At 42.6% G+C, this 26,606-nt stretch overlaps 1 protein-coding gene across 1 annotated transcript in view; it reads left to right on the top strand.

Annotated features, from left to right (window-relative positions):
- The window catches only part of KCNH7 (potassium voltage-gated channel subfamily H member 7), a 338,644-nt gene that overhangs the window by 187,126 nt on the left and 124,912 nt on the right, over positions 1-26,606 (top strand). Inside the window, 1 exon segment of the mRNA XM_043505208.1 lies at positions 2,671-2,826. Within this exon segment, the coding sequence (XP_043361143.1) occupies positions 2,671-2,826 (156 nt within the window).

The raw sequence follows: 26,606 nt of genomic DNA, 5'->3' as shown, positions 1-26,606 counted from the left end.
AAAGGTTTGAGAGGTAGATTGGATTTGTGGAATAAACATATTACCTGGATGTTTCCACTAAAATGATCATCCATGAACTATTTAGACATTTAAATTTCCACATTGTTTTCCTTAGTTTTCAGAGTTAACTCCCTAGTTAGATGAATGGAGGTAGTTCACACCTCTCAGAGCTATCTTTCAGGCTGCCTGCAGACTCAGGCAGAGATCACAGTGTCGTCTTATATTTGATTCACATTATAAGGTTTAAACACAACCAAATTGGCAACACGTGTATATTCCAGTGGAATCACAGACTATGCAAGTCCCTGCCTTGAAGCAACACCTATATGGTACAGGAAGCAGTGTTAGGGAATTTGTTAGCTGGCACCTTTCCCTTAAAGGTGGAGTGCTGCTGCAGGTGCTATCTCTTGGATGAGATGTAAAATGCAGACTCTGATCACATATAGTCATTAAATATCTCCTGGCACTTATTAAAAGCCCTGGTGTGTTAGACAAATTCTAGCCTGGTTAAATTCATTGGACCAAATACTCTATGGGTGTAAATGATATAGCTCCATCAACTTCATTGGAGCTATGTTGATTTACACCAGCTAAGGATCTCTCCCGCTTTGTGTTCCTAAATTCTCCCTGCAATTTCCTTTGGCTACAGTATTATTCAATTTCTATCATATTCTTGTGCTGTATTTCTCCACAGAGGTGAATTACTACTTATGGTGTACATATCATTTATACATGCTTGGGAGTGAAATGTTCTCCATAAATGTGAAATAGCATTAATACTTCGTGCTGTGGGAAGACATGTCAAAAACTAAAACTCCCTTGAGTGCAAAAGGTAGCCTTGAGCATGTGTTTAGTCAACTCTGTTGGTCACTGTCATCCTTGTTTCCCAAAACCATAAACATTTGATCCACTGGAGTTCAGCATTCTTCAAATCCATGTGAGTTTTCTCCCAAAATAATCTCCTGCCCTTTGATTTTTCCATGAGAGGCAGGAAGTGGCAGGTTGCAGGATCATCATTTGATTAGTAAATCTGCATGTCACAACAGAATCCACATGCTGAAAAATTCAAAATAACAAGCTATGGATGGAAAGTAACAATGTCTTTCCAAATGAATCAAAAAAATGTCATTTTAAGTGTTAAAAGTCAATATGTATTTTGCTTAATTAGCTGAAAACATAACGGTTATTTCTAGCCTCTCTTCAGACTCTCCCTTTAACCAGTCTATGTTGCAATGCTTGGCCTGCAGCACTTCTATTTATAACTCTCATGGAACAGTCTTAAATTGCTTATTTTCTGTTTACTAAAGTCATCCCCTTTGTTACCATGGAAACTATAGCAAGTGCCACTGTTTTATTAAATGGATTGAAGGTACAGCTGCAAAACTTGAAGGGGCAGCATGTCCATTTTTATCCATAGCTCCAGCTGCCTTAAATACCACATTATAGTAAATGTTACCTTAAATATTAGGGTCCAGGTTCTGATTTCAGTTACAATGGTGTAAATCTTGAGTATTTCTTTTTTCAATGGAGATACTTCTGATTTATTGAGGTGGGACCGAGATCAGGATGTGTCCTTAAAAAATTACACTGCATGTCGAATTTCGGTGATTATTACATTCAAACGGATCAATTACAGATGATGTTCCTGCTCATCTTGGGAAGACACTTGCTCACAGTTGTATTTGTGTGAAGCTTTTAGGAGAATATTATCTTATTTCTTACAGCAATCACATTATTGTTCAAATCAGTGCATTCCACTAATGTAACACCAGGAATTAGAGAGAAGCTAATGACTTTGTCAAATATCAATTTTCCAAGGAAAATTATAATGATGAACATAGAACAAAACTTTTAAATCCCTACTAAGGCACATATGTAAAAGGGCTCTGAATTTCAGAAGTGCTAAGCAATCATACTTGACTTCAGTAAGAGTTGTGGTGGTCAGCATCTCTGAAATTCAGGCCACTTAAATTAGGTCTGTCACCATGGATTTGGATGCCTAACATCAGTTACTCAAGTTAGAAAATCTTGGTTATAAAGGTTTGGAGATGTGTTTGATGATAGAATGTGAATCACCAATGAGTATGATCAAGTTTAAAACAAAGGACTTGTTTCCATTAACATAATTTTTAATGCAAAAATCAAAATGCCATTGTGTAGACCCCAAAACAATAAGAACAAAAATAAGAATAGCTATATATTTATACACATAAATGTTTAATGAGTGATTTTCTCTATTGTATCCAAACCAAAAAGCTTCAAGAACCCCTGACATTTAGGAAGTGAATGTGGCTTTGTGTTCTACAATAAGCATTGATGGGGTAGCTTGCCTGTGGCATTTGATACTGAATACCTCCACAATGTGATGCTGTGTGTTTATATTCAAAGCATTTCCAGTGAATAAAAACCAGTGCACCAAAAGAAAGTGGCAACTTACCTAAGAAGTCTTTTCCTTACCTAACAAGTTCATGTGATAAGCAATTAGAAGACACTTACATTTCATCTGTGCCAAAAATGGCCTTATTTAAATAAAAAATGCTTCATTTTGGTGAGCAAAAGAAACAATCTGCGGAATTTTTGACATTACTGGAGTTATTGGTGAAAGAAAAAAAGAAACTATGCAGATTTCTTTGACTTACATAAACTTCCTTTCTTTTTCTCCCTTCTTAGGGTCCACCTTCATTTGCAACACCCACATAATCCCAGTGAAAAATCAAGAAGGAGTAGCTATGATGTTTATTATTAACTTTGAGTATGTAACAGATGATGAGAATGCGGAGTCTCTCGAGAAGTTCAACCCAATATTGCCAGCCAGACTTGTAAACCGTAAGTGGGGGGCGAGCGGAGGAGGGAAGGGGAGAGAAAGGTATCATATATTGCTGTTATTTTCATTGCAGAACAGTTTCATCCGAGTTATAATTTCAGATATTATGAATTAAAAATATATCAATAGACCTAATTGCAAAGAGAATTTGCTACTATTGACAATACTTACCGCTCCTATAACTGTGATAGAATTTTAACATATATAACTTTTTAGTTACAGGTTTCCACTACAAGCGTGTCAAATTTGACTTATTGCTAAAATAATGTATTTCAGTTTGACACATTTCAGCAAAAAGTGATCAAAAATATGAACTAAAGTTGAAAAACAAACCCGACCAAAACCACAACATTATCCCCAAATATCCTACATCTATTAAGAGTCGGTACCCTACCATAAATCTAGGCAAATTTAAACTAAATCTCAGGAAACACTTCCTAACTAGAGCTGAGTGTGTAATGCCAAAAAAAAATCCATTAAAATTCATTCAAATCTTTAAGGGCTTGATTTTGTGCCCAGTGAAGTTGATGGCAACTCACCCATTGATTTTGGTGGTACAAGGATAAAACCCTACATTAATTTACATTGGTCATTCTCACGTGCCTTTATGTTTTCATTTGCAAACATTTGAATTTTACGGAAATATTCATGGAAAGTTAATTTAATAGCTGAATGCACAAGTATTCCCAGAAATTAAATTTTAAATTTGCATGCACACGTATTCAAACCAGAAGTACCTGCATGCTTATCTACTCAGGAGATAAAAACAATCCATAAAGTAAAACATTTTAAAGATGTACATCAAATACATATGAGAAATCATGAACCACTTGCAGATTGCCTGTGAACACAAAAAAGAGGTTAAGTTCATCAAATAAAAGTATTCATTGGGAATCATTTGTTTATTCCTAACTGTGAGGGCTATTAGACTGTGAAATGGCAGTGCAAAGGAGGCAATGGAATCCCCATTGCTTGACACATTTAAAACCAGACTTCAAAGCAATAGGACATACACTGTAGAGAGCAAACCTGCTCAAATAGAAAGATGCAATGGATAATCTAATAGGTTTTTAGTCTCTCTAACTCCTAGGAGTCCATGAATATTGTTAGTTCAAACCTTTATAGGCTAAGAAATCAGAGTCCCAATCAGTTCCACAGTTAGGGTTCATATATAGCAACTCAATGTATTGCTGAAACAGCACTGGGCTATATGCATAATGACATGTTTTACTTTACAACAGTTTTAATGTATTCTTCTGGCAGAGTATTTCGGCCTGAACCATGTTGGATAAATAAGTGTAGTTGCTATTCCTCAGAGAGAGTGTATTATGTGACTGGAAAGGAGGGTTCTAGTAAAACAACAACAAAACCCTTTGTTTCTACTACTCAATTATTATTGTATTTTGGGGAGCTCTATGCTCCCCTTCCCAAATGGAAATGCACACAAAGGTACTTGAGGAGCCATGGTTCCACACCATCCTCCTTCAATATCAATGGTGCATGCAGGTCAGATATCCTTAACAAAAGATAATAATGACACGGCAAATCTGAAGCCTTACTTGGTGTTCCCTATTGCCTCCACATTATATCCACTCCTTGATCCAGCATTATGGATACTCCACCACAGCAGTGATCTTGTGACCCCTCTGACTAGAGAACACACAATATGTAATAAAGAGTGCTTCTGCTCAGAAGCATCGGCCACCAGTTATGTCTTTTCAAGAGTGGAATATGCTGCAATAGAATGATTGCTCCCTATTCCTCTCCCTTCTATCCAGGCCACTACCCTATGAAGCTGGCTTATGGGTGTAGCAGGGATCCAGTTGCTGGAGAGTTGGAGGAAACTTCTCTCTATGTAATAGAGCTGGTCAGAAATTTTCGAGTGCAATGTTTCTCTGAGGGAAAATCCTGATTCATCAAAAGTGAAACATTTCATGGAAATGCCTCACCTTTGATGAAAATTCATTTTAAAATGAAAATTGAAAATAAAAGTTTTGGTAAGGTCAGAATATTCCATGTCAACCTTTTTGGAACAGAATTTTTCAATTTTTCCTTTCAAAATGACTTATTTTTTTCAATTTATATTATAAAATGATATATAAAATGAAAAAAAGTTGAAATTCAAATGATATATATTGAAATACTTTGAATTTTTTTTTGGTCTGTTTCTTTATGGAGCAGAAGAAATTTGAAATTGAACCACTTCCCAAAACAAAAAACTCTGGTTCTGGTAGAGCTCTACCGTGTAGCTTTCATGGCCCATTTTCTGCAGAACCTGCATGAATTTGCTCACCTTCACTTCATGCAGTCATTCCCTGAAAAGTTTCCTCTAACACATTCAGCTCTTACTGACAGATTCCCCAGAGCAGATCCATGCTAGCACCTGCTCTTAGTGAGCTAGAACATGTTCTGGCAGTGAGCATTATTATTGTCCCCATAGTCTGGTTGGTCCATTAACACTTAGAAAATTGCCTTTAGCATTACACTTAATGTGATAAAGGGACTTGGAACCTCAGTCCTCTGACTGGAAAATAACCTGCCCAACTCTTTCTGGATAGAAGGTAAGGAGGGGCCGGAACATCATTGCAAGTGCCCAGGGGAGATCTCCCCCAATCTAAGTACAGCATAGAAGTGGCTAAGTGGTCCTATGCTGCTTCCCCACTCCTGCAAGCCGCACTGCAGGGAATTAGAGGGACTGTAGTGCACAGCGCTACAGCAATTCTGGATTGCTCCTGATTAAAGCTACCTTTGATCCCTCCCCCTAGCTGTGCCCTCTGTGCTGCACCTCTTGGAAAGCCAGCGCCAAACCTCACCCATTGTCTGCCATTCATTATGTTGTGATTAAAAATTACAGAAAGCATGACATAGCTGTAGTACCTGCAAGTCACTTCAAATGCAAAAGAGATTTCAATCCCTGTTTTGTGAGATGCACCCTGAAATAATGTGTTCATTAAGATTTGAGGAAGAATGTTTTGTAGGTAATACAGTAATTGGATGTAAGTGCACAGAATGGACTAAATTCTTCCCTCTGTTACACTTGTACAACCCCACTGAAATCAATAGTGTTGTTTGGGTATTACTGTGGAGAGATTATTGCCCATCATTTAAAACTAGCAGAATGCCTATAATGGGGCCTGCTTATAATGAATTGCAAATTATTTACAATATTTATGAAAAATATTTCCTTTATTCTTCCTCCTTTTAAATACAAACAGTCCAAGCTGCATTTTTCCTTTGTTTTTCATATAGTACATTTCAACAGACAGTTGTACTTTTCTAGAAATATTACCATTAAAATCCCATCAGGAGGTACAGTAATAGTGATACAAATTATGTCTGCTAGCCTCCAATACTATTCTGTGTCCATTTTATGCAGGGTATGTCTTTAAGTGTTTTGAATATTCTTTGCTTTACTATTGGTTTTCAAACGCAATTTTTAATTATCATAATAAAACAGGATGGTTGAATTTTCCCCCAGTGTAGCTATGAAGGTAACATTGGTGGTGGTGGCGGGGGGGGGAAATAGAGTGGTAGTAAGAAAAGGAGTGTCCTTCCCCCCAGAAAACATTTCTGGCCATCAGTTCCTGTTATCTGTCTTTAATACATCAGCACGTATACTTGGAAGCGTTCTGATGCCCCACCTGAGGTCTCATGTACATTCTGTATGCTTCAGAATGCCAACACCCATTTGCCTGAATTGCACTTGTCTCTAGACCCAGCTGCACCACTGCTGATGCCACCCCAATCCTGAATGAATAGGAGCCAAATTCATGTGCAGGAAGCCCCAACCTTGTCAGTCCCTGTCTTAAAACTGTAACAAAGGGGTAGATTGTGAGAGGACTCCCCTTAACTGTGAATCAAGAGAACCAATCCCTTGCTGGTCTTATTGCCATGTATGCCCTCACAGCCTCCAAAGGGCAGATCCCAGGTTCACCACCCTCCTGTAAAATAATGGTTCACCCTGGCCTCCTTGATCCATCTTTGACCTCCTCAAGATTATTACCACCGATTGCCCCTTCCATTGTATAACCACCAATTCCAAATCCCTGCCAAAAGAGTCCCTACAGGACCCAGGTACCAGTTTGCTGATTCAAAAAGCTCCAAAAATGCTACCAGAAAAGCTGCCTTGAACAAGCTTACCTCTTATCCACAATGACATAAGGGCCCTAGGATCCACACCAGATCCCTAAGCATATTAACAGTGATGAGATGACATGCATCCTCCCTAGGGTCGGTGCTTCAAAATCACCCCACTGGAAACCTTCAAACTAAAAACCCACTACAAGGATCTAGGTAACCATTCAGCCTACTGACAAACATAAGGGCCAACAGGCGAGTGGAAATGGTAGGTGACACCAGTTGCCAGGTTACTAACGACACCATGTAGTGCAGCAACCATTCGTCTGTAATGGGCCATACCGGAGACAGGCCCTCCCATTCCTGAAATTGCACAAAATCATTAAACACTTCTCTCATAGCTCTGCAATCTTTATGGAGCCACCAATCTCTGTGTTATACTGACAGCCAACATCTGCCAGGGTTCCATAGTGCTAGCAGCATCCGTTTGGGTTCCTTGCTGGCTCCTGGTGCCAGCTTGTGAAATCTGTCTATCTGACAATGAGACAATGCATCTGCTATGCCATTGTCAACTCCAGGCACATGTCTGGAAGAGAAACAGATGTTAAAGCTTAAACATTGCAGTACAAATGCCATCACCAGACTCATAACACTGCGTGATCTGGAGGACTGGCAACTGATAATGTACTACTGCCATGATGTCACACCAGAAACACAGCCTTTTATTAGCAAACTCCATTCCCCAAATGACCACTGAAAATCAAAATGGGGAAAAAAATCCAGAAATGTTATATTCTGCAGTATCCCAGAATATCCAGGTGGAGGGCCATTGCTGGGTGTGCCACCTGCCTTGGTAAAATACCCCAAAACCTGTACTTCCCAAAGCATTCAAATGAATCTTTAAATCAGTCTCAGGCATCCATTCCTCCCTCCACAATCTATTAAAATGGCTCAGCAACTGTCCCTCTGCCACCCCTGCTACCCCCTCAAATCATCCTTCATCTCTCTAGTAACTCTTATAAAATGGTTAGGTTGAGTTATGCCTCCCGTGACCTCTGCAAGCCAGGAACAGAATGCCCACTCCACTGCTACCACCCAGCAGGCAAAAATAAGATGTCCAACAATAGATCGCAGTTCAGAGAGTGGAACTTTCCTGGCCACTCTTCCTCCTCTAATCAAGCCCTGTAGCTCCCGAAGCTTCTTCTGAGGGAGTCACCATATACCCACCAGTATGTCTAGCTCAATCCCCAGGTAGGTCAGTTTAAGGTTCATCTGTTTTTAACTCCACTAGTGCTACCCTTGATCTTTTATCCAGGGCCTGAAAGGCATCTATCAGGCTAACACACTGGTCCAAATTTGCCCTGCCTGTGAACAATAAGTCATCTAGGTAATGCACTACCTGCCATAAACCAGCTTCCCACATCACTGCCCAGTGAAGCACTGTGTTAAATTTCTCAAATGCTGAACAGGATATTGCACATTCTGTGGGCATTGCTTTGTCAGAATAAAATTGTTCTTTGAAAAAGAAACACAAAAGATTAAAGTCAGAAGGATGCACTGGCAGCAGTCGAAAAGCAGACTGACTGTCACACTTGGCCATCAGTGCCCCTCAGCCACAAGACCTGACCATGCACACAGCTTCATCAGAGGAGGCAAAGCACATAAGAACAAAATGCTGAGTCTATGCCATTGTTAACTGAGCTATCATGTGGATATGACAGCTGGTAAATTAAGCGATATTCACCCAGCACTTTCTTAGAGACCAAGCCTAGGCGAGAAACCAGCCAGTTCTATAGAGGTATGTGATTGAATGGCACTGCTGCCCTAATCTTTTTCTTTACAGTATGACCCATTCCCACAAAGGACTTCAAACTTTTGTACATCACATGATTTCTTTCCCCCTAACAAGGATCCCAAACCTCAAAGTAAACCCAAATATGCCCCATCTGTCTTGTCAAGACACTTCCAAAGGAGCACCATTAACACTTCCAGCGTAACTGGACATGGTGCTCTTGTCCAGCCCCCCCCCCACTTTCAGCTCACCCCGCATCCCCTTCCTGTGCCTTTGCCCCCATACCCTGCTTCCACCTCTCTGGGTCTGCAGGTGTCACCTGACTTAACCACCATTCTCATTCCTCACTGTGGCCTTCCTTGACTGCTGTGGCTGTATGGACCCGCCCCCCCAGGACATTTCATAAGCATGCTTAAATTTGCAGATGCTACAAAAACACCTGCTTTCATTAAATGCCCAGCAAATATCAGTACAAGCCTCAGGCCTCTGATGGGCTTGGTGCAGAATGAATAGGCCACTGTCAGTGTGGAAACCAGGCCCCCGTGGTGTCATCCACTCTAACCACAGCGTACGATCTTATATTTCCCACCAGATCCCAGTTTGTGCTGCTTCCCTCAAGCTAAACAGTGAAACCAAGCCATGCCCCCAAACATATGCCCGCCTGGTTGTTCTTGAGCAATGCTGGGCTTCTGCCTGGGTAAACCTCTGCAATAACACCCACATAGGTCAGGAGGGCAGCTTCCCAATTTTCCCACACTCTTGCTTTTCTTGGGCATCTCAGTTGCCTGCTTGCTTTCCTCCACCTTACTCTCTGTCAGTACCTCCCTGTGCAACAGTAATAATATGCCAACATAGTCACCTCTCAAAATGTTATCTTTAGTGGTACTGAGGAGAGGAACTCCCATCGGGGGTCAGCCACCCCAGCATACCCACACTCATGATTGACCATTGGGGCACCCTCAGTGCCCTATTTCCCCCAGCCACTCCTGGGGTGGCAATTCTACCTCACGAGTTCACATTCCCTATCAGTGGGTGCGATGTATGGTGCTCATAAATCACTCCATCAAGGGCTCCTACGCCCTGGCGAGGAGGCTGCCCCACCTGACTATCACCTGTCTCCCAAACTCGAGTGCATGCTGAGTTTCCATTATTACCACTTCTGGCCCCCTCACCCATAGAAGTTCCTGGCTGCTGCAATGACTGAAGGCTAGCTTGCAACAGCTGTGTAATGCCATTAGCTTCTGTAGAAGGTGTATGTACCCAAGACGTCCCTGACACAGCTCCATCCCAGCCCCAGATCCCTTTGTAGCCTTTTGGCTAGTTCCACTACCCCATCCTCCCTTACCCCCTCTATAGGTCCCCCCAAGATGAAAATTGGGCAAGTTCCCTGAATCCTACCGAGGTCCACCCTACAGAGACCCGATGCAGCATTGGATGGAAGGGACTCACTTGCACACCTTGCCTCTGCAACCTCCATCTGGCACTGGTCACACTCACCCCAGCCAGCTGTGTCACTCTCCCGTTGCAATCCATTTGTTCAAATGTCCTGGCTCTGGACAACCCCCTGCACTTTGTAAGCATTGTAGTGCGATGGCAACAATTCTGAAAGTAAGTACCTTGATTGCTTTAACTCATTCTCTGTTGGCTCTGCCACCCCCAAACACAGCTATTTCACCACTAGGTGTGTTTACTTCCCCAGGAACCATGCCATTTGGTAGACTGACAGACCACCCTGGGATCCACCAGTCCTGGTCCTCGGTTCAACCCCCTACCCATGTGGTGAGGATCCCACCCCCAGTCTTCCCCCTAGAACCCCACCCAATCCTGAGCTGGGTTTGGAACTCCCACCCCCGTCCACTCTAACACGCCTGCTATGGCTGGCTGGAAGGAGGGGCACCTCCCCCTCCTCCAATTCTCCTCAGTCTGTTATGGCACCTCACCATTTGGTGTGAACACCCCCCCTCATCCTCTTCCCTTTCTGCTACAAAAAAACCCACCTCTCCATCTGTGGGATGGAACTGGGGCTCCTCCATCACTTCTCCCTGGTCTGCTACAGCTGCCAGCTAAGTTTGAAACTCCCTCTACCTCCTTTCTGTTACCAGATGTCTGTGGGCAATTCCAAGGGGCAAAAATATGGGAGGAAAGATTACTTTGACCATCTTTATATTCCCACAATCCTGGACACAGCCAGGGACCGGATATACACAGGCTGCTCTAATTAATGCCTGAATGCTCATAGTCTCAGTGGCCATTCTGGCAGCCAGAGATCGCCAGAGCATAGGGTTGCCCAGCAGTGAACTACTTTCCTTTAACCACACCTGCTACATGGTTGGGCCTAGGAGGTGTAGGAGCTGCTTCACCACCCAAGAAGTTCCCCTAAACAGAAAGAATTCTTAGGAACCGGGTAGGTCCATTTGCTGAAGCTGAACAAAGCCACCAGATGGATGTGGTGATGAGAACAGGCACAGAGCTGAAGAAAAGAAAACCTGGGATCTTAAAATTTAGAAGAGACAGATGACAAAGGAGTAGGATTAGAAGGTAAAGGGCAAAGAAAACTAAATAAGAACTATGAAATGAAATAGGACTATAATCAATTATATTATCTTGTTAATTTTGGATATGCTTAGGCTGTTTCCTATTACTTATAATGGTAGACCATTTCTCAATACGAATACCTAATTTAAAGTTCAGTCATGCCCAACCATGGGAAGTAACAGCAAATTCTCTGAGAGCAAGCTATTTTTTCATCAAATAATGATATGCTGGAGGGTAGGGATAGGATACAGAGAGTCCTAGATAAATTAGAGGATTGGGCCAAAAGAAATCTGATGAGGTTCAACAAGGACAAGTGCAGAGTCCTGCACTTAGGACAGAAGAATCCCATGTACCACTACAGACTAGGGACTGAATGGCTCGGCAGCAGTTCTGCTGAAAAGGACCTAGGGGTTACATTGGACAAGAAGCTGGATATGAGTCAACAGTGTGCCCTTGTTGCCAAGAAGGCCAATTTTGGGATTTGGGATTAGCATTTTGGGATGTATAAGTAGGGGCATTGCCAGCAGATTGAGGGACGTGATCGTTCCCCTCTATTTGACATTGGTAGGCCTCATCTGGAGTACTGTGTCCAGTTTTGGGCCCCACACTACAAGAAGGATGTGGAAAAATTGGAAAACATCCAGCAGAGGGCAACAAAAATTATTAGGGGACTGGAACACATGACTTATGAGGAGAGGCTGAGGGAACTGGGATTGTTTAGTCTGCGGAAGAGAAAAATGAGGGGGGATTTGATAGCTGCTTTCAACTACCTGAAAGGGGGTTCCAGAGAGGATGGATCTAGACTGTTCTCAGTGGTAGCAGATGACAGAACAAGGAGTAATTGTCTCAAGTTGCAGTGGGGGAGGTTTAGGTTGGATATTAGGAAAAACTTTTTCACTAGGAGGGTGGTGAAACACTGGAATGCGTTACCTAGGGAGGTGGTGGAATCTCCTTCTTTAGAAGTTTTTAAGGTCAGGCTTGACAAAGCCCTGGCTGGGATGATTTAGTTGGGGATTGGTCCTGCTTTGAGCAGGGGGTTGGACTAGATGACCTCCTGAGGTCCCTTTCAACCCTGATATTCTAAGATTCTATGATTCTAACCCTACATAGAAGGTATAGCACCAGATACAAATAGATGAGTTATGTTAATTGAAACACACACGGAATATACAGTAATGGGAAACTGATTGGGTGTGTGGGGAACAGATAGTATTAACATTTACTAGAGAGTACCAGCATTTTAAGAGGATCCTTTTAAGTGTAAGGTTCCTTAAATTGATTTTTCTTGTATTATAATGTCTTTTTATACATACAAGAAAATATAGGTGGCCTAGTCAGACTGCAGGAAGGCAGAGCTAATAAGTGAATGGGAAACAAAGGGAACGCAGTTCTTTGCTAGGTCCCAGGAAACAAGACAATTCATCCATACTGTCACTCATTTTCTGATGCCTAAGTAAGACTTGACATAAAATATATCAAATGCAATTTTGGATATTCCTTCCCTTTGCCTGAAAGCAACTATACTTCTAACTGCCTCCAATAGCTTTGTAGGTGATTGGTCTATACTGTACTGCCACCTAGATGTTAAAACATCTAAAAAAGTATTTTGTCTGTACCTTCTAAGGTCCTCTTAACACAGTGTTGCACACAGTTGAGATCTAATATATTAAAAGAAAAATACACGGTCTTATGCTGTAGAGATTGCACATTGCTTTCAGGTGCTCCACTACAGAAAAAACAGGATTTTTTTTTAACCCTGTTATGGTTTTGGCCTTCCTATGGCATCCTATGGCAAGGAGTTCCACAGGGTGACTGTGCGCTGTGTGAAGAAATACTTCCTTTTATTTGTTTTAAACCTGCTGTCTATTCATTTCATTTGGTGACCCCTAGTTCTTGTGTTAAGGAAGTGTTGTTTACTCCTCCTCATATCTACTTTCTCTCCACCAGTCATGATTTTATAGACCTCAATCATATCTCCCCTTAGTCGTCTCTTTTCCAAGCTGAAAAGTCCCAGTCTTATTAATCTTTCCTCATACGGAAGCCGTTCCATACCCCTAATAGTTTTTGTTGCCCTTTTCTGAACCTTTTCCAATTCCAATATATCTTTTTTGAGATGGGGCAACCACATCTGCACACAGTATTCAAGGTGTGGGCGTACCATGGATTTATATAGAAGCACTATGATATTTTCTGCCCTATTATCTATCCCTTTCTTAATTATTCCCAGCATTCTGTTCACTTTTTTGACTGCCACTGCACATTGAGTGGATGTTTTCAGAGAACTATCCACAATGACTCCAAGATCTCTTTCTTGAGTGATAACAGCTAATTTAGACCCCATCATTTTATATGTATAGTTGGGAATATGCTTTCCAATGTGCATTACTTTGCATTTATCAACATTAAATTTCATCTGCCATTTTGTTGCCCAGTCTGTCAGTTTTGAGAGATCTGTTTGTAGCTCTTTGCAGTCTGCCTGGGTCTTAACTATCTTTAGTAATTTTGTATCATCTGCAAATTTTGCCACCTCACTGTTTACCCCTTTTTCCAGATCATTTATGAATATATTGAATAGGACTGGGCCCAGAACAGACACTTGGGGGACACCACTATTTACGTCTCTCCATTATGAGAACTGACCATTTAGCATGTGATGTTTAATAGCTTCTAGCACATATGCAGGAACAAGTTCAGCAACCAGCAATGTGAAAAATAAGGATACTAGCAGCAGTGAATAGAATCCTTTCAACTTAGTCTTTTTTCTTTATTTGTCCTTGTAAAGACACATCACCAGTTCCCTTTGTTAGGGTGACCAGTGGTTATATTGCGGGCATGTTGAATTTTGGAACCATATCTGTACCGTATTAATACATAACTGGCAGTGTTTTGAAGATGGGCACTGTAGTGGGACATTCTCCACTCTGTTGTCTGTTTCAAAGTAGCAGCCATGTTAGTCTGTATCTGCAAAAAGAAAAAGAGTACTTGTGGCACCTTAAAGACTAACAAATTTATTTGAGCATAAACTTTCATGAGCTACAGCTCACTTCATCGGATGCATGCATGACTGTATTTTCCACTGCATGCATCCGATGAAGTGAGCTGTAGCTCACAAAAGCTTACGCTCAAATAAATTTGTTAGTCTCTAAGGTGCCACAAGTACTCCTTTTATTTCTGTTGTCTGTAAGACTACTTATGTTTTCTACCAAGTTTTTTGTTTAAGAATGCCTGTACACTAATAAATCAAGGCAGCCTTTGTTTGTATATAATTCTTTCCTATTGTGCAAACATTTAACTTATACAGTTTTGCTTCTTAACCTTCTAATCAGCTTAGACAACTCACTTCAGAAATGAGGAAGTTTCTTCTGCAGGCACTTATTATACTGCTGGATGTAAGCTTTTTTTCTGGGGGTCCTTCTCTTTTGAAATATGTATATATCTTTAATCTTGGGGAAGCAATCTGATTTTTCTCTAGGAGGTCTGCTCAATCATTCCTTGCATTAACTTTTACAGAAGCTGGTTTCTAGATCTAGAAATATTTTTACCCAGTTTTGTTTCAGAGGCTTATTTCAGGGAGTTTCTCTTTTACTGTGGCTTTTCATTAGTTAATTTCAAGTTTAATTTTAAGTATGTTATCTTTCCAGGAATTTTTGGGGCCATGGAAAAAACACTTAGTAATCTTTCTATGCCTCACTTACTTTCTCCATATGTAAAATGGATAATAATATTAATAATAATTAATACGTACTGGTGAGGCCTAGAAATATTTGTAAAGCATTTTAAGACGCTAAAATTAATGGAAAATAAATTTAGTTTGAAGGCTGTGTGGACATTCAAATCAGTATACACCTGGCTTACATTCATTTAGTTTAAGTTGAGTAAGAATTTAGTTTAAAATGACTAGGAACAGGTTTAAGTTAACCAGAATAAACCAACTTAATCTGAAGTAAGAGTATGTACACAAAGTTTTGTGCTGGTTTAATTAAATCAGTTTTAAAACCAATTTAATTACACCAGCGCAATGGTTGTGTCTAGATAAGATCTTAAAAAAATATGTATTGTGAAAGGAATTTTAGGGGCCTAATTCTGCACTGACTTACACCCCATATAAATCAGAGTAGAATTTTCGCTAAACATTTAAAATCTATTTAAACGTGTTATTTGGGTAGCCACAATCATTACCAAACACAGGCTTTGGATAGATTATTATTATCCACCACATACCCCACCTTCTCACCTACTTGACAGGAATCTTATACAGGAAATTAAAGGGGTCAGTGACATGATTTATAGCCCAGTCCTGGCTTCTCGCTCAGTTCTTCACATTGGAGGCATGCTGAATGTCTGTGAAGCTGTAGCAGTCTAATAACCATAAAAGATCAAAATCAAATGTGACACCGAATGGACATAGAGAAGATATTCAGCCAACAGGATGTCATATATCTGAAGATAGCAGCTGTGATATGAAGAATACAGGTATAACTTTTCTACTCAAAGTCAGTGTTTTTTGGGGCACTGCTATATGCACACATAGAGTAAGATAATATAAACCTCCTGCTGCTATTGTTCTGGGTTTTCCTCACATGCTGCATCATATAGATCATGGCTTTTTAAAGCAGTGAAGTCATTGTGTAAAGGTTAAGGAGTTAGACCAGAGGTGGTCTACAGCCACCGGGACCCTCCTGCCTGGCCCCTGAGCCCCTCCCCCGCTGTTCCCCCTTCCCCGCAGCCTCAGCACAATGATCCGGGTGGCGTGGTGGAGCAGCGAGCTCCTGGGGCAGTGCACCTGCAGAGCCCGGCCTGACCCGGTGCTCTGTGCCATGCGGTAAGGGGGTAGGGAGCGGGAGGGTTGGATAGAGGGCAGGGGAGTTCAGGGGAGTGGTCGGGGGCAGGGGTGTGGATGGGGTCAGGGCAGTCAGAGGGCAGGGAACGGGGGGTTGAATGGAAGCAGGGGTCCCAGGGGGAGGCCAGTCAGGAAGAAGGGGGTGTTGGATGGGTTGGCGGGGGGCAGTCAGGGGACAGAGAGAAGGGGTGATTGGATGGGGCAGGGGTCCCGGGGGGCCATCAGGGAACAGAGGGGGTTGGATGGTTCAGGAGTCCTGGGGGGGTGGATAGAGGGTGGGGGCTGGGCCACCCATTGGGTTTCAAAACCCAATGCAGCCCTCAGGCCAAAATGTTTGCCTGCCCCTGAGACTGAACTTTTGCTTTTGGTAATACCTATACCAGACACTTCTAAGCCCTGGTCTACACTACAAGTTTAGGTCGAATTTAGCAGCATTAGGTTGATTTAACCCTGCACTCGTCCACACGAGCAAGCCTGTTTTGTCAACTTAAAGGGCTCTTAAAATCTATTTTTGTACTCCTCCCCGGCGAGGGAAGTAGTGCTAAAATCAACCTCACTGGCTTAAATTTGGGGTAGTGTGGACACAATTCAATTGTATTGGCCTCAGGGAGCTATCCCAGAGTGCTCCATTGTGACCTCTCTGGACAGCACTCTCAACTCAGATGCACTGGCCAGGTAGACAGGAAAAGCCAGGGGAACTTTTGAATTTCATTTCCTGTTTGGCCAGCGTGGCAAGTTGATCAGCATAGAAGATCATGGAGTCCCAGAATCGCAAAAGAGCTCCAGCATGGACCGAACAGGAGGTACTGGATCTGATTGCTGTATGGGGAGAAGAATCCATGCAGGCAGAACTCTGTTCCAAAAGACGAAATGCCAATATATTTGCCAAAATCTCCAATGGCATGATGGACAGAGGCTACAACAGGGACACACAGCAGTGTCGCATGAAAGTTAAGGAGCTGAGCCAAGCCTACCAAAAAACAAAGGATGCAAACGGTCGCTCCGGGTCAGAACCCCAAACATCCTGCTTCTATGATGAGCTGAATGCAATTCTAGGGGGAGCCCTACCACTTCCCCACCACTATTCATGGACACCAGCAAGGGGGGAGTCTCACACAACAGGGATGAGGATTTTATGGATGAGGAGGAGGGGGAGGTTGACGATAGCACACAGCAAGCAAGAGGAGAATCCCTTCTCCCCGGCAGCCAGAAACTGTTCATCACCCTGGAGCCAATACCCTCCCAACCCTCCCAAGGTGGGCTCCCAGACCATGAAGCCGGAGAAGGCACCTCTGGTGAGTGTACCTTTGTAAATATAATACAGGGTTTAAAAGCAAGCGTGTTTAATGATTAATTTGCCCTGAAGACTTGGGATGCATTCACAGCCAGTATAGCTACTAGAAAAGTCTGTTAACGTGTCTGGGGATGGAGCGGAAATCCTCCAGGGACATCTCCATGAAGCTCTCCTGGAGGTACTGTCTGTGTTAGCCTCAGGAGACTGATATCATTCATAGTCACCTGGTTGAAATACAGGAAATTTGTTTAAGGGGACATTCAGAGGTTCCCGTTCCTGCTGGGCTGTTTGCCTTTGGCTGAAAAGAAATCATCCCTGCTGTTAGCCACATGGTGGGGGGAGACCTGTTCATGCTGAGATGTTTGTGCTTGGCTGACAGGGATCTCCCCTGATACTAGCCATGCGGTGGGGGGCGGGGAGTGAAGCAATCATCCCAGAGAATTGGGGAGGGGGTTTGGGTTGTGCTGCACATTCACCCTAAAAATCACAGCCTTTAAAATGGCCAACCCAACGGGTTTTGCTTGGTATGGGAAAGGAAGGTGCTGCTGTTTGAAACTGTTCCCACATGTTATGAAGGTTGAAGAAGCAGAAACCCTTTGCCTTACCATGGCTGCCTGCAAGTTGAATTCTGTTGCCCAGCCAAGCATGTGTGATGTCTCACACCAAACTGGCAGGCACTCAATATAAGAGACAAAATGCGACCTTGTACCAAAAGCACATGTGCTATGTAATGTGAATCACTTGATTCAGTGTGAAATAGTCTTTCCTTTTTTCTCTAAAATGTATCTTTTTAAATACCACTTTCCCTTTTTTTCCTTCTGCAGCTGAAAATGTTTCTACGCTCCCCCTATCATCTCCATCCCAGAGATCTAGTGCAGATTAGAGGGTGAAAAAAACCGCACTCACGATGAAATGTTCTCAGAGCTCATGCAGTCCTCCAGCACTGAAAGAGCTCAGCAGAATGCATGGAGGCAAACAATGGCAGAGTCCAGGAAATCATTAAATGAATGCGATGAGAGGAAGGAGTAGCGCGATGAAAGGAGGCAGGATGCAATGCTGAGTCTATTGGGGGAGCAAACTGACATGCTCAGGCGGCTGGTGGAGCTGCAGAAAAGGCAGCAGAAGCACAGACCACTGCTGCAGCCCCTGTATAACCACCTGTCCTTCTCCCCAAGTTCCATATCCTCTTCACCCAGATGCCCAAGAACATGGGGCGGGGAGAGGGGAGGCTACAGGCACCCAGCCACTCCACCCCAGAGGATTGCCCAAGCAACAGAAGGCTGGCATTCAATAAGTTTTGAACTGTATTGTGGCCTAGTCCTTCCCGCCTCCCCTCATCCACCACCCCCACCCCCACCCCCACCCCCGGAGCTTCCCTCCTCACCCACCGCTTCTGGGCTACCTTGCAAGTTTTCCCCCTATTTGTGTGATGAAGTAATAAAGAATGCATGAATTTGAAACAATAATGACTTTATTGCCTCTGAAAGTGGTGATCAAAGGGGGGAGGTCGGTTGGCTTACAAGGAATTAGAGTCAACTAAGGAGGCAGGTTTTCATCAAGGAGAAACAAACAGAACTGTCACGCCATAGCCTGGCTAGTCATGAAAGCTCTGATGTACAGGCCACCCAGCTGTGCTCTTCTAATTGCCCTGGTGTCTGGCTGCATGTAGTCGGCCACCAGGAGATTTGCCTCAACCTCCCACCCCACCATAAACATCTCCCCCTTACTCTCACAGATATTGTGGAGCACATAGCAAGCAGCAATAACAATGGGAATACTGGTTTCACTGAGGTCTAACCGAGTCAGTAAACTCCACCAGCGACCCTTTAAACATCCAAATGCACACTCTACCACCATTCTGCACTTGCTTAGCCTATAGTTGAATACCTCCTTACTATTGTCAAGGGTGCCTGTGTATGGCTTCATGGCATTAAGGGATAGGCTGGGTCCCCAAGGATAACTATAGGCATTTCAAAATCCCCAACAGTAATTTTCTGGTCTGGAAAGTAAGTTCCTTCCTGCAGCTGTTCAAACAGACCAGAGTTCCTGAAGATGCAAGCGTCATCCACCTTTCCCAGCCGTCGACGCTGATGTCGGCGAAACGTCCACTGTGATCCACCAGTGCTTGCAGCACCACTGAAAAGTACCCCTTGTGGTTTACGTACTAGCTGCCAAGGTGGTCCGGTCCCAAGGTAGGGATATGCGTTCCATCTGTCGCCCCACCACAGTTAGGCAACCCCAATGCAGCAAAGCCATCCACTATGACCTGCACATTTCCCAAAGTCACTACCCTTGATAGCAGCAGCTCAGTGATTGCGTTGGCTACTTGGATCACAGCAGCCCTCACAGTAGATTTACCCACACCAAATTGATTCCCAACTGACCGGTAGCTGTCTGGCGTAGCAAGCTTCCAGAGGGCTATCACCACTCACTTCTCAAGTGTGAGGGCTGCTCTCATCTTGGTATTCTTGCACTTTAGGGCAGAGGAAAGCAAGTCAAAGTTCCATGAAAGTGCCCTAAAGCATGCAAAAGTTTCACGGCTACTGGGAATCATCCCAGACCTGCAACACTATGCAATCCCACCAATCTGTGCTTGTTTCCCGGGCCCAGAATTGGTGTTCCATGGCATGAACCTGCCCCATTACCACCATGATGTCCAAATTTCCAGGGCCCATGCTTTGAGAGAAGTCTGTGTCCATGTCCTCATCACTATCGTGATCGCACTGTCGTCGCCTCCTCGCCTGCTTTTGCAGGTTCTGCACATACTGCAGGATAACGTGCAAGGTGTTTGCAATGCTCACAACAGCAGCAGTGAGCTGAGCGGGCTCCATGCTTCCCATGGTATGGCATCTGCAGGGGAGCAGAGTTGCAGTGGAAGTAGTGGATGACGATGATGGTGAGCAGCCCTACTGCACCATCTGCTGACAGCAATATGGCGTCTGCATGGAAAAAAGGCACAAAATGATTGTCTGCCGTTGCTTTCACGGAGGGAGGTGCGACTGATGACATGTACCCAAACCCACCCACAATAATGTTTTTGCCCATCAGGTACTGAGAGCTCAACCCAGAATTCCAATCGGCAGTGGAGACTGCAGGAACTGTGGGATAGCTATACACAATGCAACATTCTGAAAGTCGACGCTAGCCACGGTAGTGAGGACTCACTCCGCCGACATAATGCGCTTAGTGTGGACATATGCAATTGACTATACAAAATCGATTTCTAAAAATCAACTTCTATAAGATTGACCTCATTTCATAGTGTAGACATACCCTAAGACAAAACAAAAAAAGACTATTCCATTTTCCACTTATTGATGCAAGTTTCTACAGATACTAATAGCACAATCCCTCTAAAATCCTTGCTTAGGGAACCAAATAATATGTAATACAGAATGTTTATGTTATAAGACAGGTGTTTATAATGTTCTTCAGTGGAGCTGAAAGCCAGGCAGCTTCAGCTTTAGGTTAGAGATGAAAAGCTACTGCAGCAATATAAAGCCTTTCAGCAACAGTGCATTCCTTTAAATAAAAAAACCCACAACCCATTCCATTACTCAGGTGAATTTAATGTAATGTTACACTGTTCCATGAAACTAACATTTACTATCAACGTGGTTTTGTAATGGAGTTGAAATCTGAGAGAGAAAAGCAAGTCAGTGTACTTTGAGCCAATTGGATGTAATCCCAGTGCAACAGTCCTTACTCAGACAACATTCCAGTCAGAGTTAGCAGCTTCTAAAAGACTACAATATCTTGGCAATATGAAAGAAACAGCAAAATCATCTATTTGATTTTTCAGACTATATTAGTTCCCAATCTGCTTGCATCTGAAAATCTGGGTTCTCCTCACATGCCGCATCATATAGATGATGTTTTTTAAAGCTGTGAAGTCATTCTGTAAAGGTTAAGGAATTAGACTGAACTTTTGCTTTTGGTAACACCTATACCAGACATTTCTAAGACAAACAAACAAGACTGCAAGATCTTGGCAATGTGAAAGAAACAGCAAAATCATCTGTTTAAAGGATTCATTTTTTCAGACTATATTAGTTCCCAATCTGCTTGCATCTGAAAATTGAAACAAAATGTCAATATTTGCTAAGAGTGAGGTGTAGTTTGCTACGTTATTTTTCTTGTTTTTAATTTTTATTTGTATCTTAGGGGAGACTTTACATAAGTCCTGATAAATTTTTTTTTATTTAATGGTGTTTCTAAGTTTCCTGATTTTAGTTTAATTTGCAATGTCAGTTCTATGTGCACTGTTGCTGTTATTAATATTCATATGAATATACACCAGGGGCGGGCAAACTTTTTGGCCTGAGGGCCGCATTGGGTTCCGAAAATTGTAGGGAGGGCCAGTTAGGGGAGGGGGGCATCGACCGGCCTCTACCCCCTATCGCCCCCACTTCTCACCCCCTGACGGCCCCCCAGGACCCTGCTCCCATTCAACCCCCCTGTTCCCTACCCTCTGACTGCCCTGACCTCTATCCACCCCCTGACCACCACCACCCCGAACTCCCCTGCCCTCTATCCAACCCCGCCTGCTCCCTGCCCCCTTACTGTGCAGCACAGAGCACTAGGTCAGGCTGGGCTCTGCAGCTGCGCTGCCACAGGAGCTTGCTGCTCCGCCGCACCACCCAGAGCATTGCGCTGAGGCTGCGGAGAAGGGGGAACAGAAAGGGAGGGGCTCAGGCTGGGCAGGAGGGCCCTGCTGGCTGGACATGGCCCATGGGCCGTAGTTTGCCTACCTCTGATCTACACAGTACCATAACCTGTCATAGTATTTGACGTAGACTCTTAAAAGACAGAACCCCTCACATGAGGAGCTTACAATTTAAATTAAACAAAAATAGAACAGGAAAAGATGCCAAGGAAAGGAACAGGGATAAGAGTGAAAGGATTAAAATGAATAATAATAATGCTAATCATATTATAATTCTTATTTTAAGTAGAGATGGATGTAACACAAGACAGGAGAAATTAAGAGCCCAGGAGTGGAAGTCCACAATGGAAAGCAAAGTGAAGTGGGTTCTGAGGGATTTGAAGACAGAGAGTAGGGACGTTTGATGCACAGGAAAACAATATTGTTCCAAGCATGGAGAGCAACATGAAAAAGGGGATAAACGCGAGGGAGCCACAAGGGAAGAAGAGTGGGCAGAGCGCAGGAGGTCAGGTGAGGGAGGTGAGGAGTGACGGGAGATTAGAGATGAGATGTCAGCAGGGGCAGAGCCATATAGAGCCTTGAAACTAAATAGAAGGAATATGAACTTTATGCAAAAAGAGACAAGGAGCCAGAGAAGGGACTCAAGGGATATGTGTGTGTGTGTGTGTGTGAGAGAGAGAGAGAGAGAGAGAGAGTAGCAGGAGAGGAAAGGTATTTTAGCTGTTGAATGTTGGAGAGACTGAATTCAATTGAAGCTAGACAAATTCAGACTGGAAATAAGATGTATATTCTTAATGGAGAAAGTAATTAACCATTGGAACAATTTACCAAGGGTCTTGGTGGATTCTCCATCACTGACAATTTTTGAACCAAGAATGGATGTTTTTCTAAAAGACATGATCTAGAAATTATTTTGGGACAGTTCAATGGCCTGTGTTACATGGGAGGTCAGACTTGATGATCACAATGGTCCCTTCTGGCCTTGTAATCTACAAATCTAAGAAGGAAGAGGGAAGAGTCAGAGATGCTGAAGAGGAGAAGTTTACAGATGTCTGTGGGTATGTCTTAATGGTCAAAAATGGTGTGTTTATCTATTGTGTTAGCTCAACCAAGTTAGCTTAAAGTGATTGAAAAGTCCTGTTAAGCTGTGGACTTATATATTAGCTGGCCTTGTTCTTACTACCCCAAAAGCAACTGATTGTCTAGAACTGAGCTATTCAGCTGTGCATTAAAACAGTATCTGCCTAGTCCCAAAACCACAGCAGCTTATTCCCCTACTGGAAAGGCAGTATTATCCCTTTCAGGTCTGTCAGAGTATCTATAGAAAACTGATCAATAAAGAAGTAAATTATATTTATCAAATGTGTGTTTTTGGGAGGGTCCTGTATCATTTTATCATTTCATTTTATAGGCCTGTTTTGCTACCTACTGGATGATTTCTTGGTTCTCTTCTCCTGAAAAGGACTGAGGGAAATTATTATTCTAGTCTTATTTTCAGATTGCCATAGACTAGACAATGAAAAAGTATATTAGGAACATAAATACTGGTGTAGCTTAGGTAGATGGCAAATATTTAGAAGACCTAAACTTTGCTGATGATATTGCACTACTGAGCGACATCCCTGATAAGTTACAAACAAAGACAGATAGCCTGGCAAAATAAAAAAGCAAGCCAAACAGGGCTCAAAATTAGTTATACTAAAACAAACATCCTTGGAACCAGATGTCAAGCAGTAACATCACATTAGAAGACAAATATATCAAGACAGTAGAACAGTTCACCTACCTGGACATCACCATATTGACCAATGGTCACCTCAAGAAGAAAGTGACATCGAGGATAGGAAAGCCACACCATTTACTAAACTCAGCAACATTTTGAAATCAAAGATATATAGCTCCAGAACAAAACTCAGAATTTTTAATTCAAACATAATCTCAGTGCTAACATATAGCTGTGAGAACTGGATATTTACCAAAATGTTAGACAGAAAACTAGACACCTTTGAAAATAAATGCCTAGTAAAGATTCTGGGAATTGATTGGAACAACCTTGTTACTAATGAAGAGATATGAGAAATCATCAACCAGTAGCTCATTTCCACCAGAATCAGAAGGAAAAACTGCACTTATTTGGGGCATGTACTCCGGATGCCAACGCACAAACTCCCACCTGAAGCTGTCAAGTGGAAATCAACTGGTGTGAGGAAACAAGAGCACCCAAGAGAAACCTTAAGAACTGTTAGCAGGGAGGGTAGAACAGTCAATCTGAACACCACAGAGCAAATGGCAGCAGCAGCAGATGACAGAGAGGAATGAAAGAGACTAGTTTCTGTCCCATGTGCCAATATTGGCATGAGAAGGATGTAATAGTAAATAATTTTCATACTGAGGAATTATTTGTTTTTTATAATGCAGGCAGGATGCATGAGGACTTGCAGATAATACCTTTTCACATATTTTTCCTGAAATCCTAAAACATTCCATTATCTTTGTGCACGGAAAGATATTTCTTTTTTCTATATCCTACAAACACACATGATGGGGTGATTCTCCGTTAAAATTTGCACTGAACACTTCATTGGCAACTATGTTTTAGCAACGGAGAGCTTATAGAATTTGTTTAAAGTTCACAAGAAATGCTAACACTTTGGTGTGATTCTGATCCTGGTGACATAGGTATAAATTGGGACAGCTCCACAGAAGTCAGTGAAGCTATATAAAGGTAAAAAGGTATAAAAGTGATCTGAAGCAGGCCTTTTCTTTCTAAAATCCATGGATTAACTTCACTTTAATTAGATAAAGTGATTACTGTATACGCATTGGGTATTCATACATTGAGTTTCCTATATGCAAATTATTTGGTTACATGAACAGGAGTAGCATTTTAGCATTAGATAAGCCTTATCTATGGGCAGATAAAGTATTATATTAAAAAAAGCTTACTATACAACTAGTTGTCATAAACAATGGGTCAAATAATGTACAATGTGAAACATGAAGCATACAAGCAATATAACCATCTGACCTTGCACAAAATATAATAAGAAATTTGTCCAGGGTGTTATTTTTAGACATGCCACTGGGAGCAAATTCATCCTGAGTGAGGGATAGTCAAGAAAAATTGTGTCCGGGAGGACAAAGGTTTCTAGCTCGCCAAATTAGAAGCCTAATTATGACAAAGCCTATGTTATTATGTGTATTTGCCTCCAAGGTAAATTAAACTGAATGTTAGGTGAACTGAGACATCACTGAGTCCTTGCTGTAGTAAAGACATAATACTGGCAATAATAAATAAATAATAGTAATCATGATAATAATAACAAATAATTACTATATGGCAGACTCCTTTTACAAATATCATGTAACTGATTAATTAATATTCACAGCAGCCTGCAAGGCAGATAAGTACGTATTATTATTCTTATTTTATAGTGAGGAAAATACAGACAGAAAGAGAGTAAGTTACTTTTACCCCAGCATAGTCACAGTTAAGGCTGGGATTAGAACGGAAGCATTCTTGGATTCTATCTATTAGTATTAGCTGTTTTTATTACAGCATCTCCAAGAATCCCCAATCAGGATCAGAGTCCCATTGTGCTGCATGTTATACAAATAAGTAATTTTAAAAAGGCAATATCTGCGCTACAGAGATTGCAGACTAAACAAAAACAGGATATTACATGTGGGTGTAGCACTCAATGGAGGGAACTGGAGAAAGAAAAACAAGGAAAACAGGAACACATAATGACAATGTAGATTAATTGCTTACTGTAGTATGTTGGGGGGAGTGGCTCTTCCCCCTCTGGGTCTGTGGGCAGTCAATCCAACCCACTACATTTCCAGGGATCCTGATGTAGGGAACCAGCAGGGCAATGGGAGATGTGAGCTTGGGCCTGTGATCAGTGCTGAACAACAAACAGTTACAGGTCCCCAGCCCCTGTTCAGGGTGGGGCAGCCAAGAGTCTCTAGCTCAGTCCTGCACAACAAACAGTCAGTTAGCCCAGGCCCCTGCTCAGGGCGGGGCAGTAGAGAATCTAAGGGGCTCAGGCCTGGACTTAGGCTGGGCAGCAAACAGTCATGCCTCCAGAGGGCTGACAAACTCAGGTTTCTTGCCTAAGAAAGGGGGAGACTGCCACCCATGGCTTGGGGTGGCAGGGGGGGGACAGGCCTACCCACTCCACTGCATCCCAGCCCAGGGCCCTAACAGTGGTAGAGCGGTCTGCCACTGGGTCAGCGAGGATCCTCACCACAACATGAAAAAACAACGAGGAGTCCTTGTGTCAGTTTAGAGACTAACAAATTTATTTTGGAGTGATGCATCTGATGAAGTGGGTTCTAGCCCACGAAAGCTTATGCCCAAATAAATTTGTTAGTCTCTAAGGTGCCACAAGGACTCCTCGTTGTTTTTGCTGATACAGACTAACACAGCTACCACTCTGAAACCTGACCACAACAGCGTTGCAGCCAGTCAGGGGTCGGCTACTCAGAGAAAAAAATATAGTGGAAACATCAAGTTACCTCTTGAGCTTGAATTCAGTGGGCTGTACTAGATGATAGGAGAATACTAATTTGGAT

This window comes from Dermochelys coriacea, chromosome 11 (genome assembly GCF_009764565.3).
Source record: "Dermochelys coriacea isolate rDerCor1 chromosome 11, rDerCor1.pri.v4, whole genome shotgun sequence".
Taxonomy (NCBI): Eukaryota; Metazoa; Chordata; order Testudines; family Dermochelyidae; genus Dermochelys; species Dermochelys coriacea.
The sequence above is the reverse complement of the archived record's forward strand: the minus strand, read 5'-3'. Positions and strand labels throughout refer to the sequence as shown.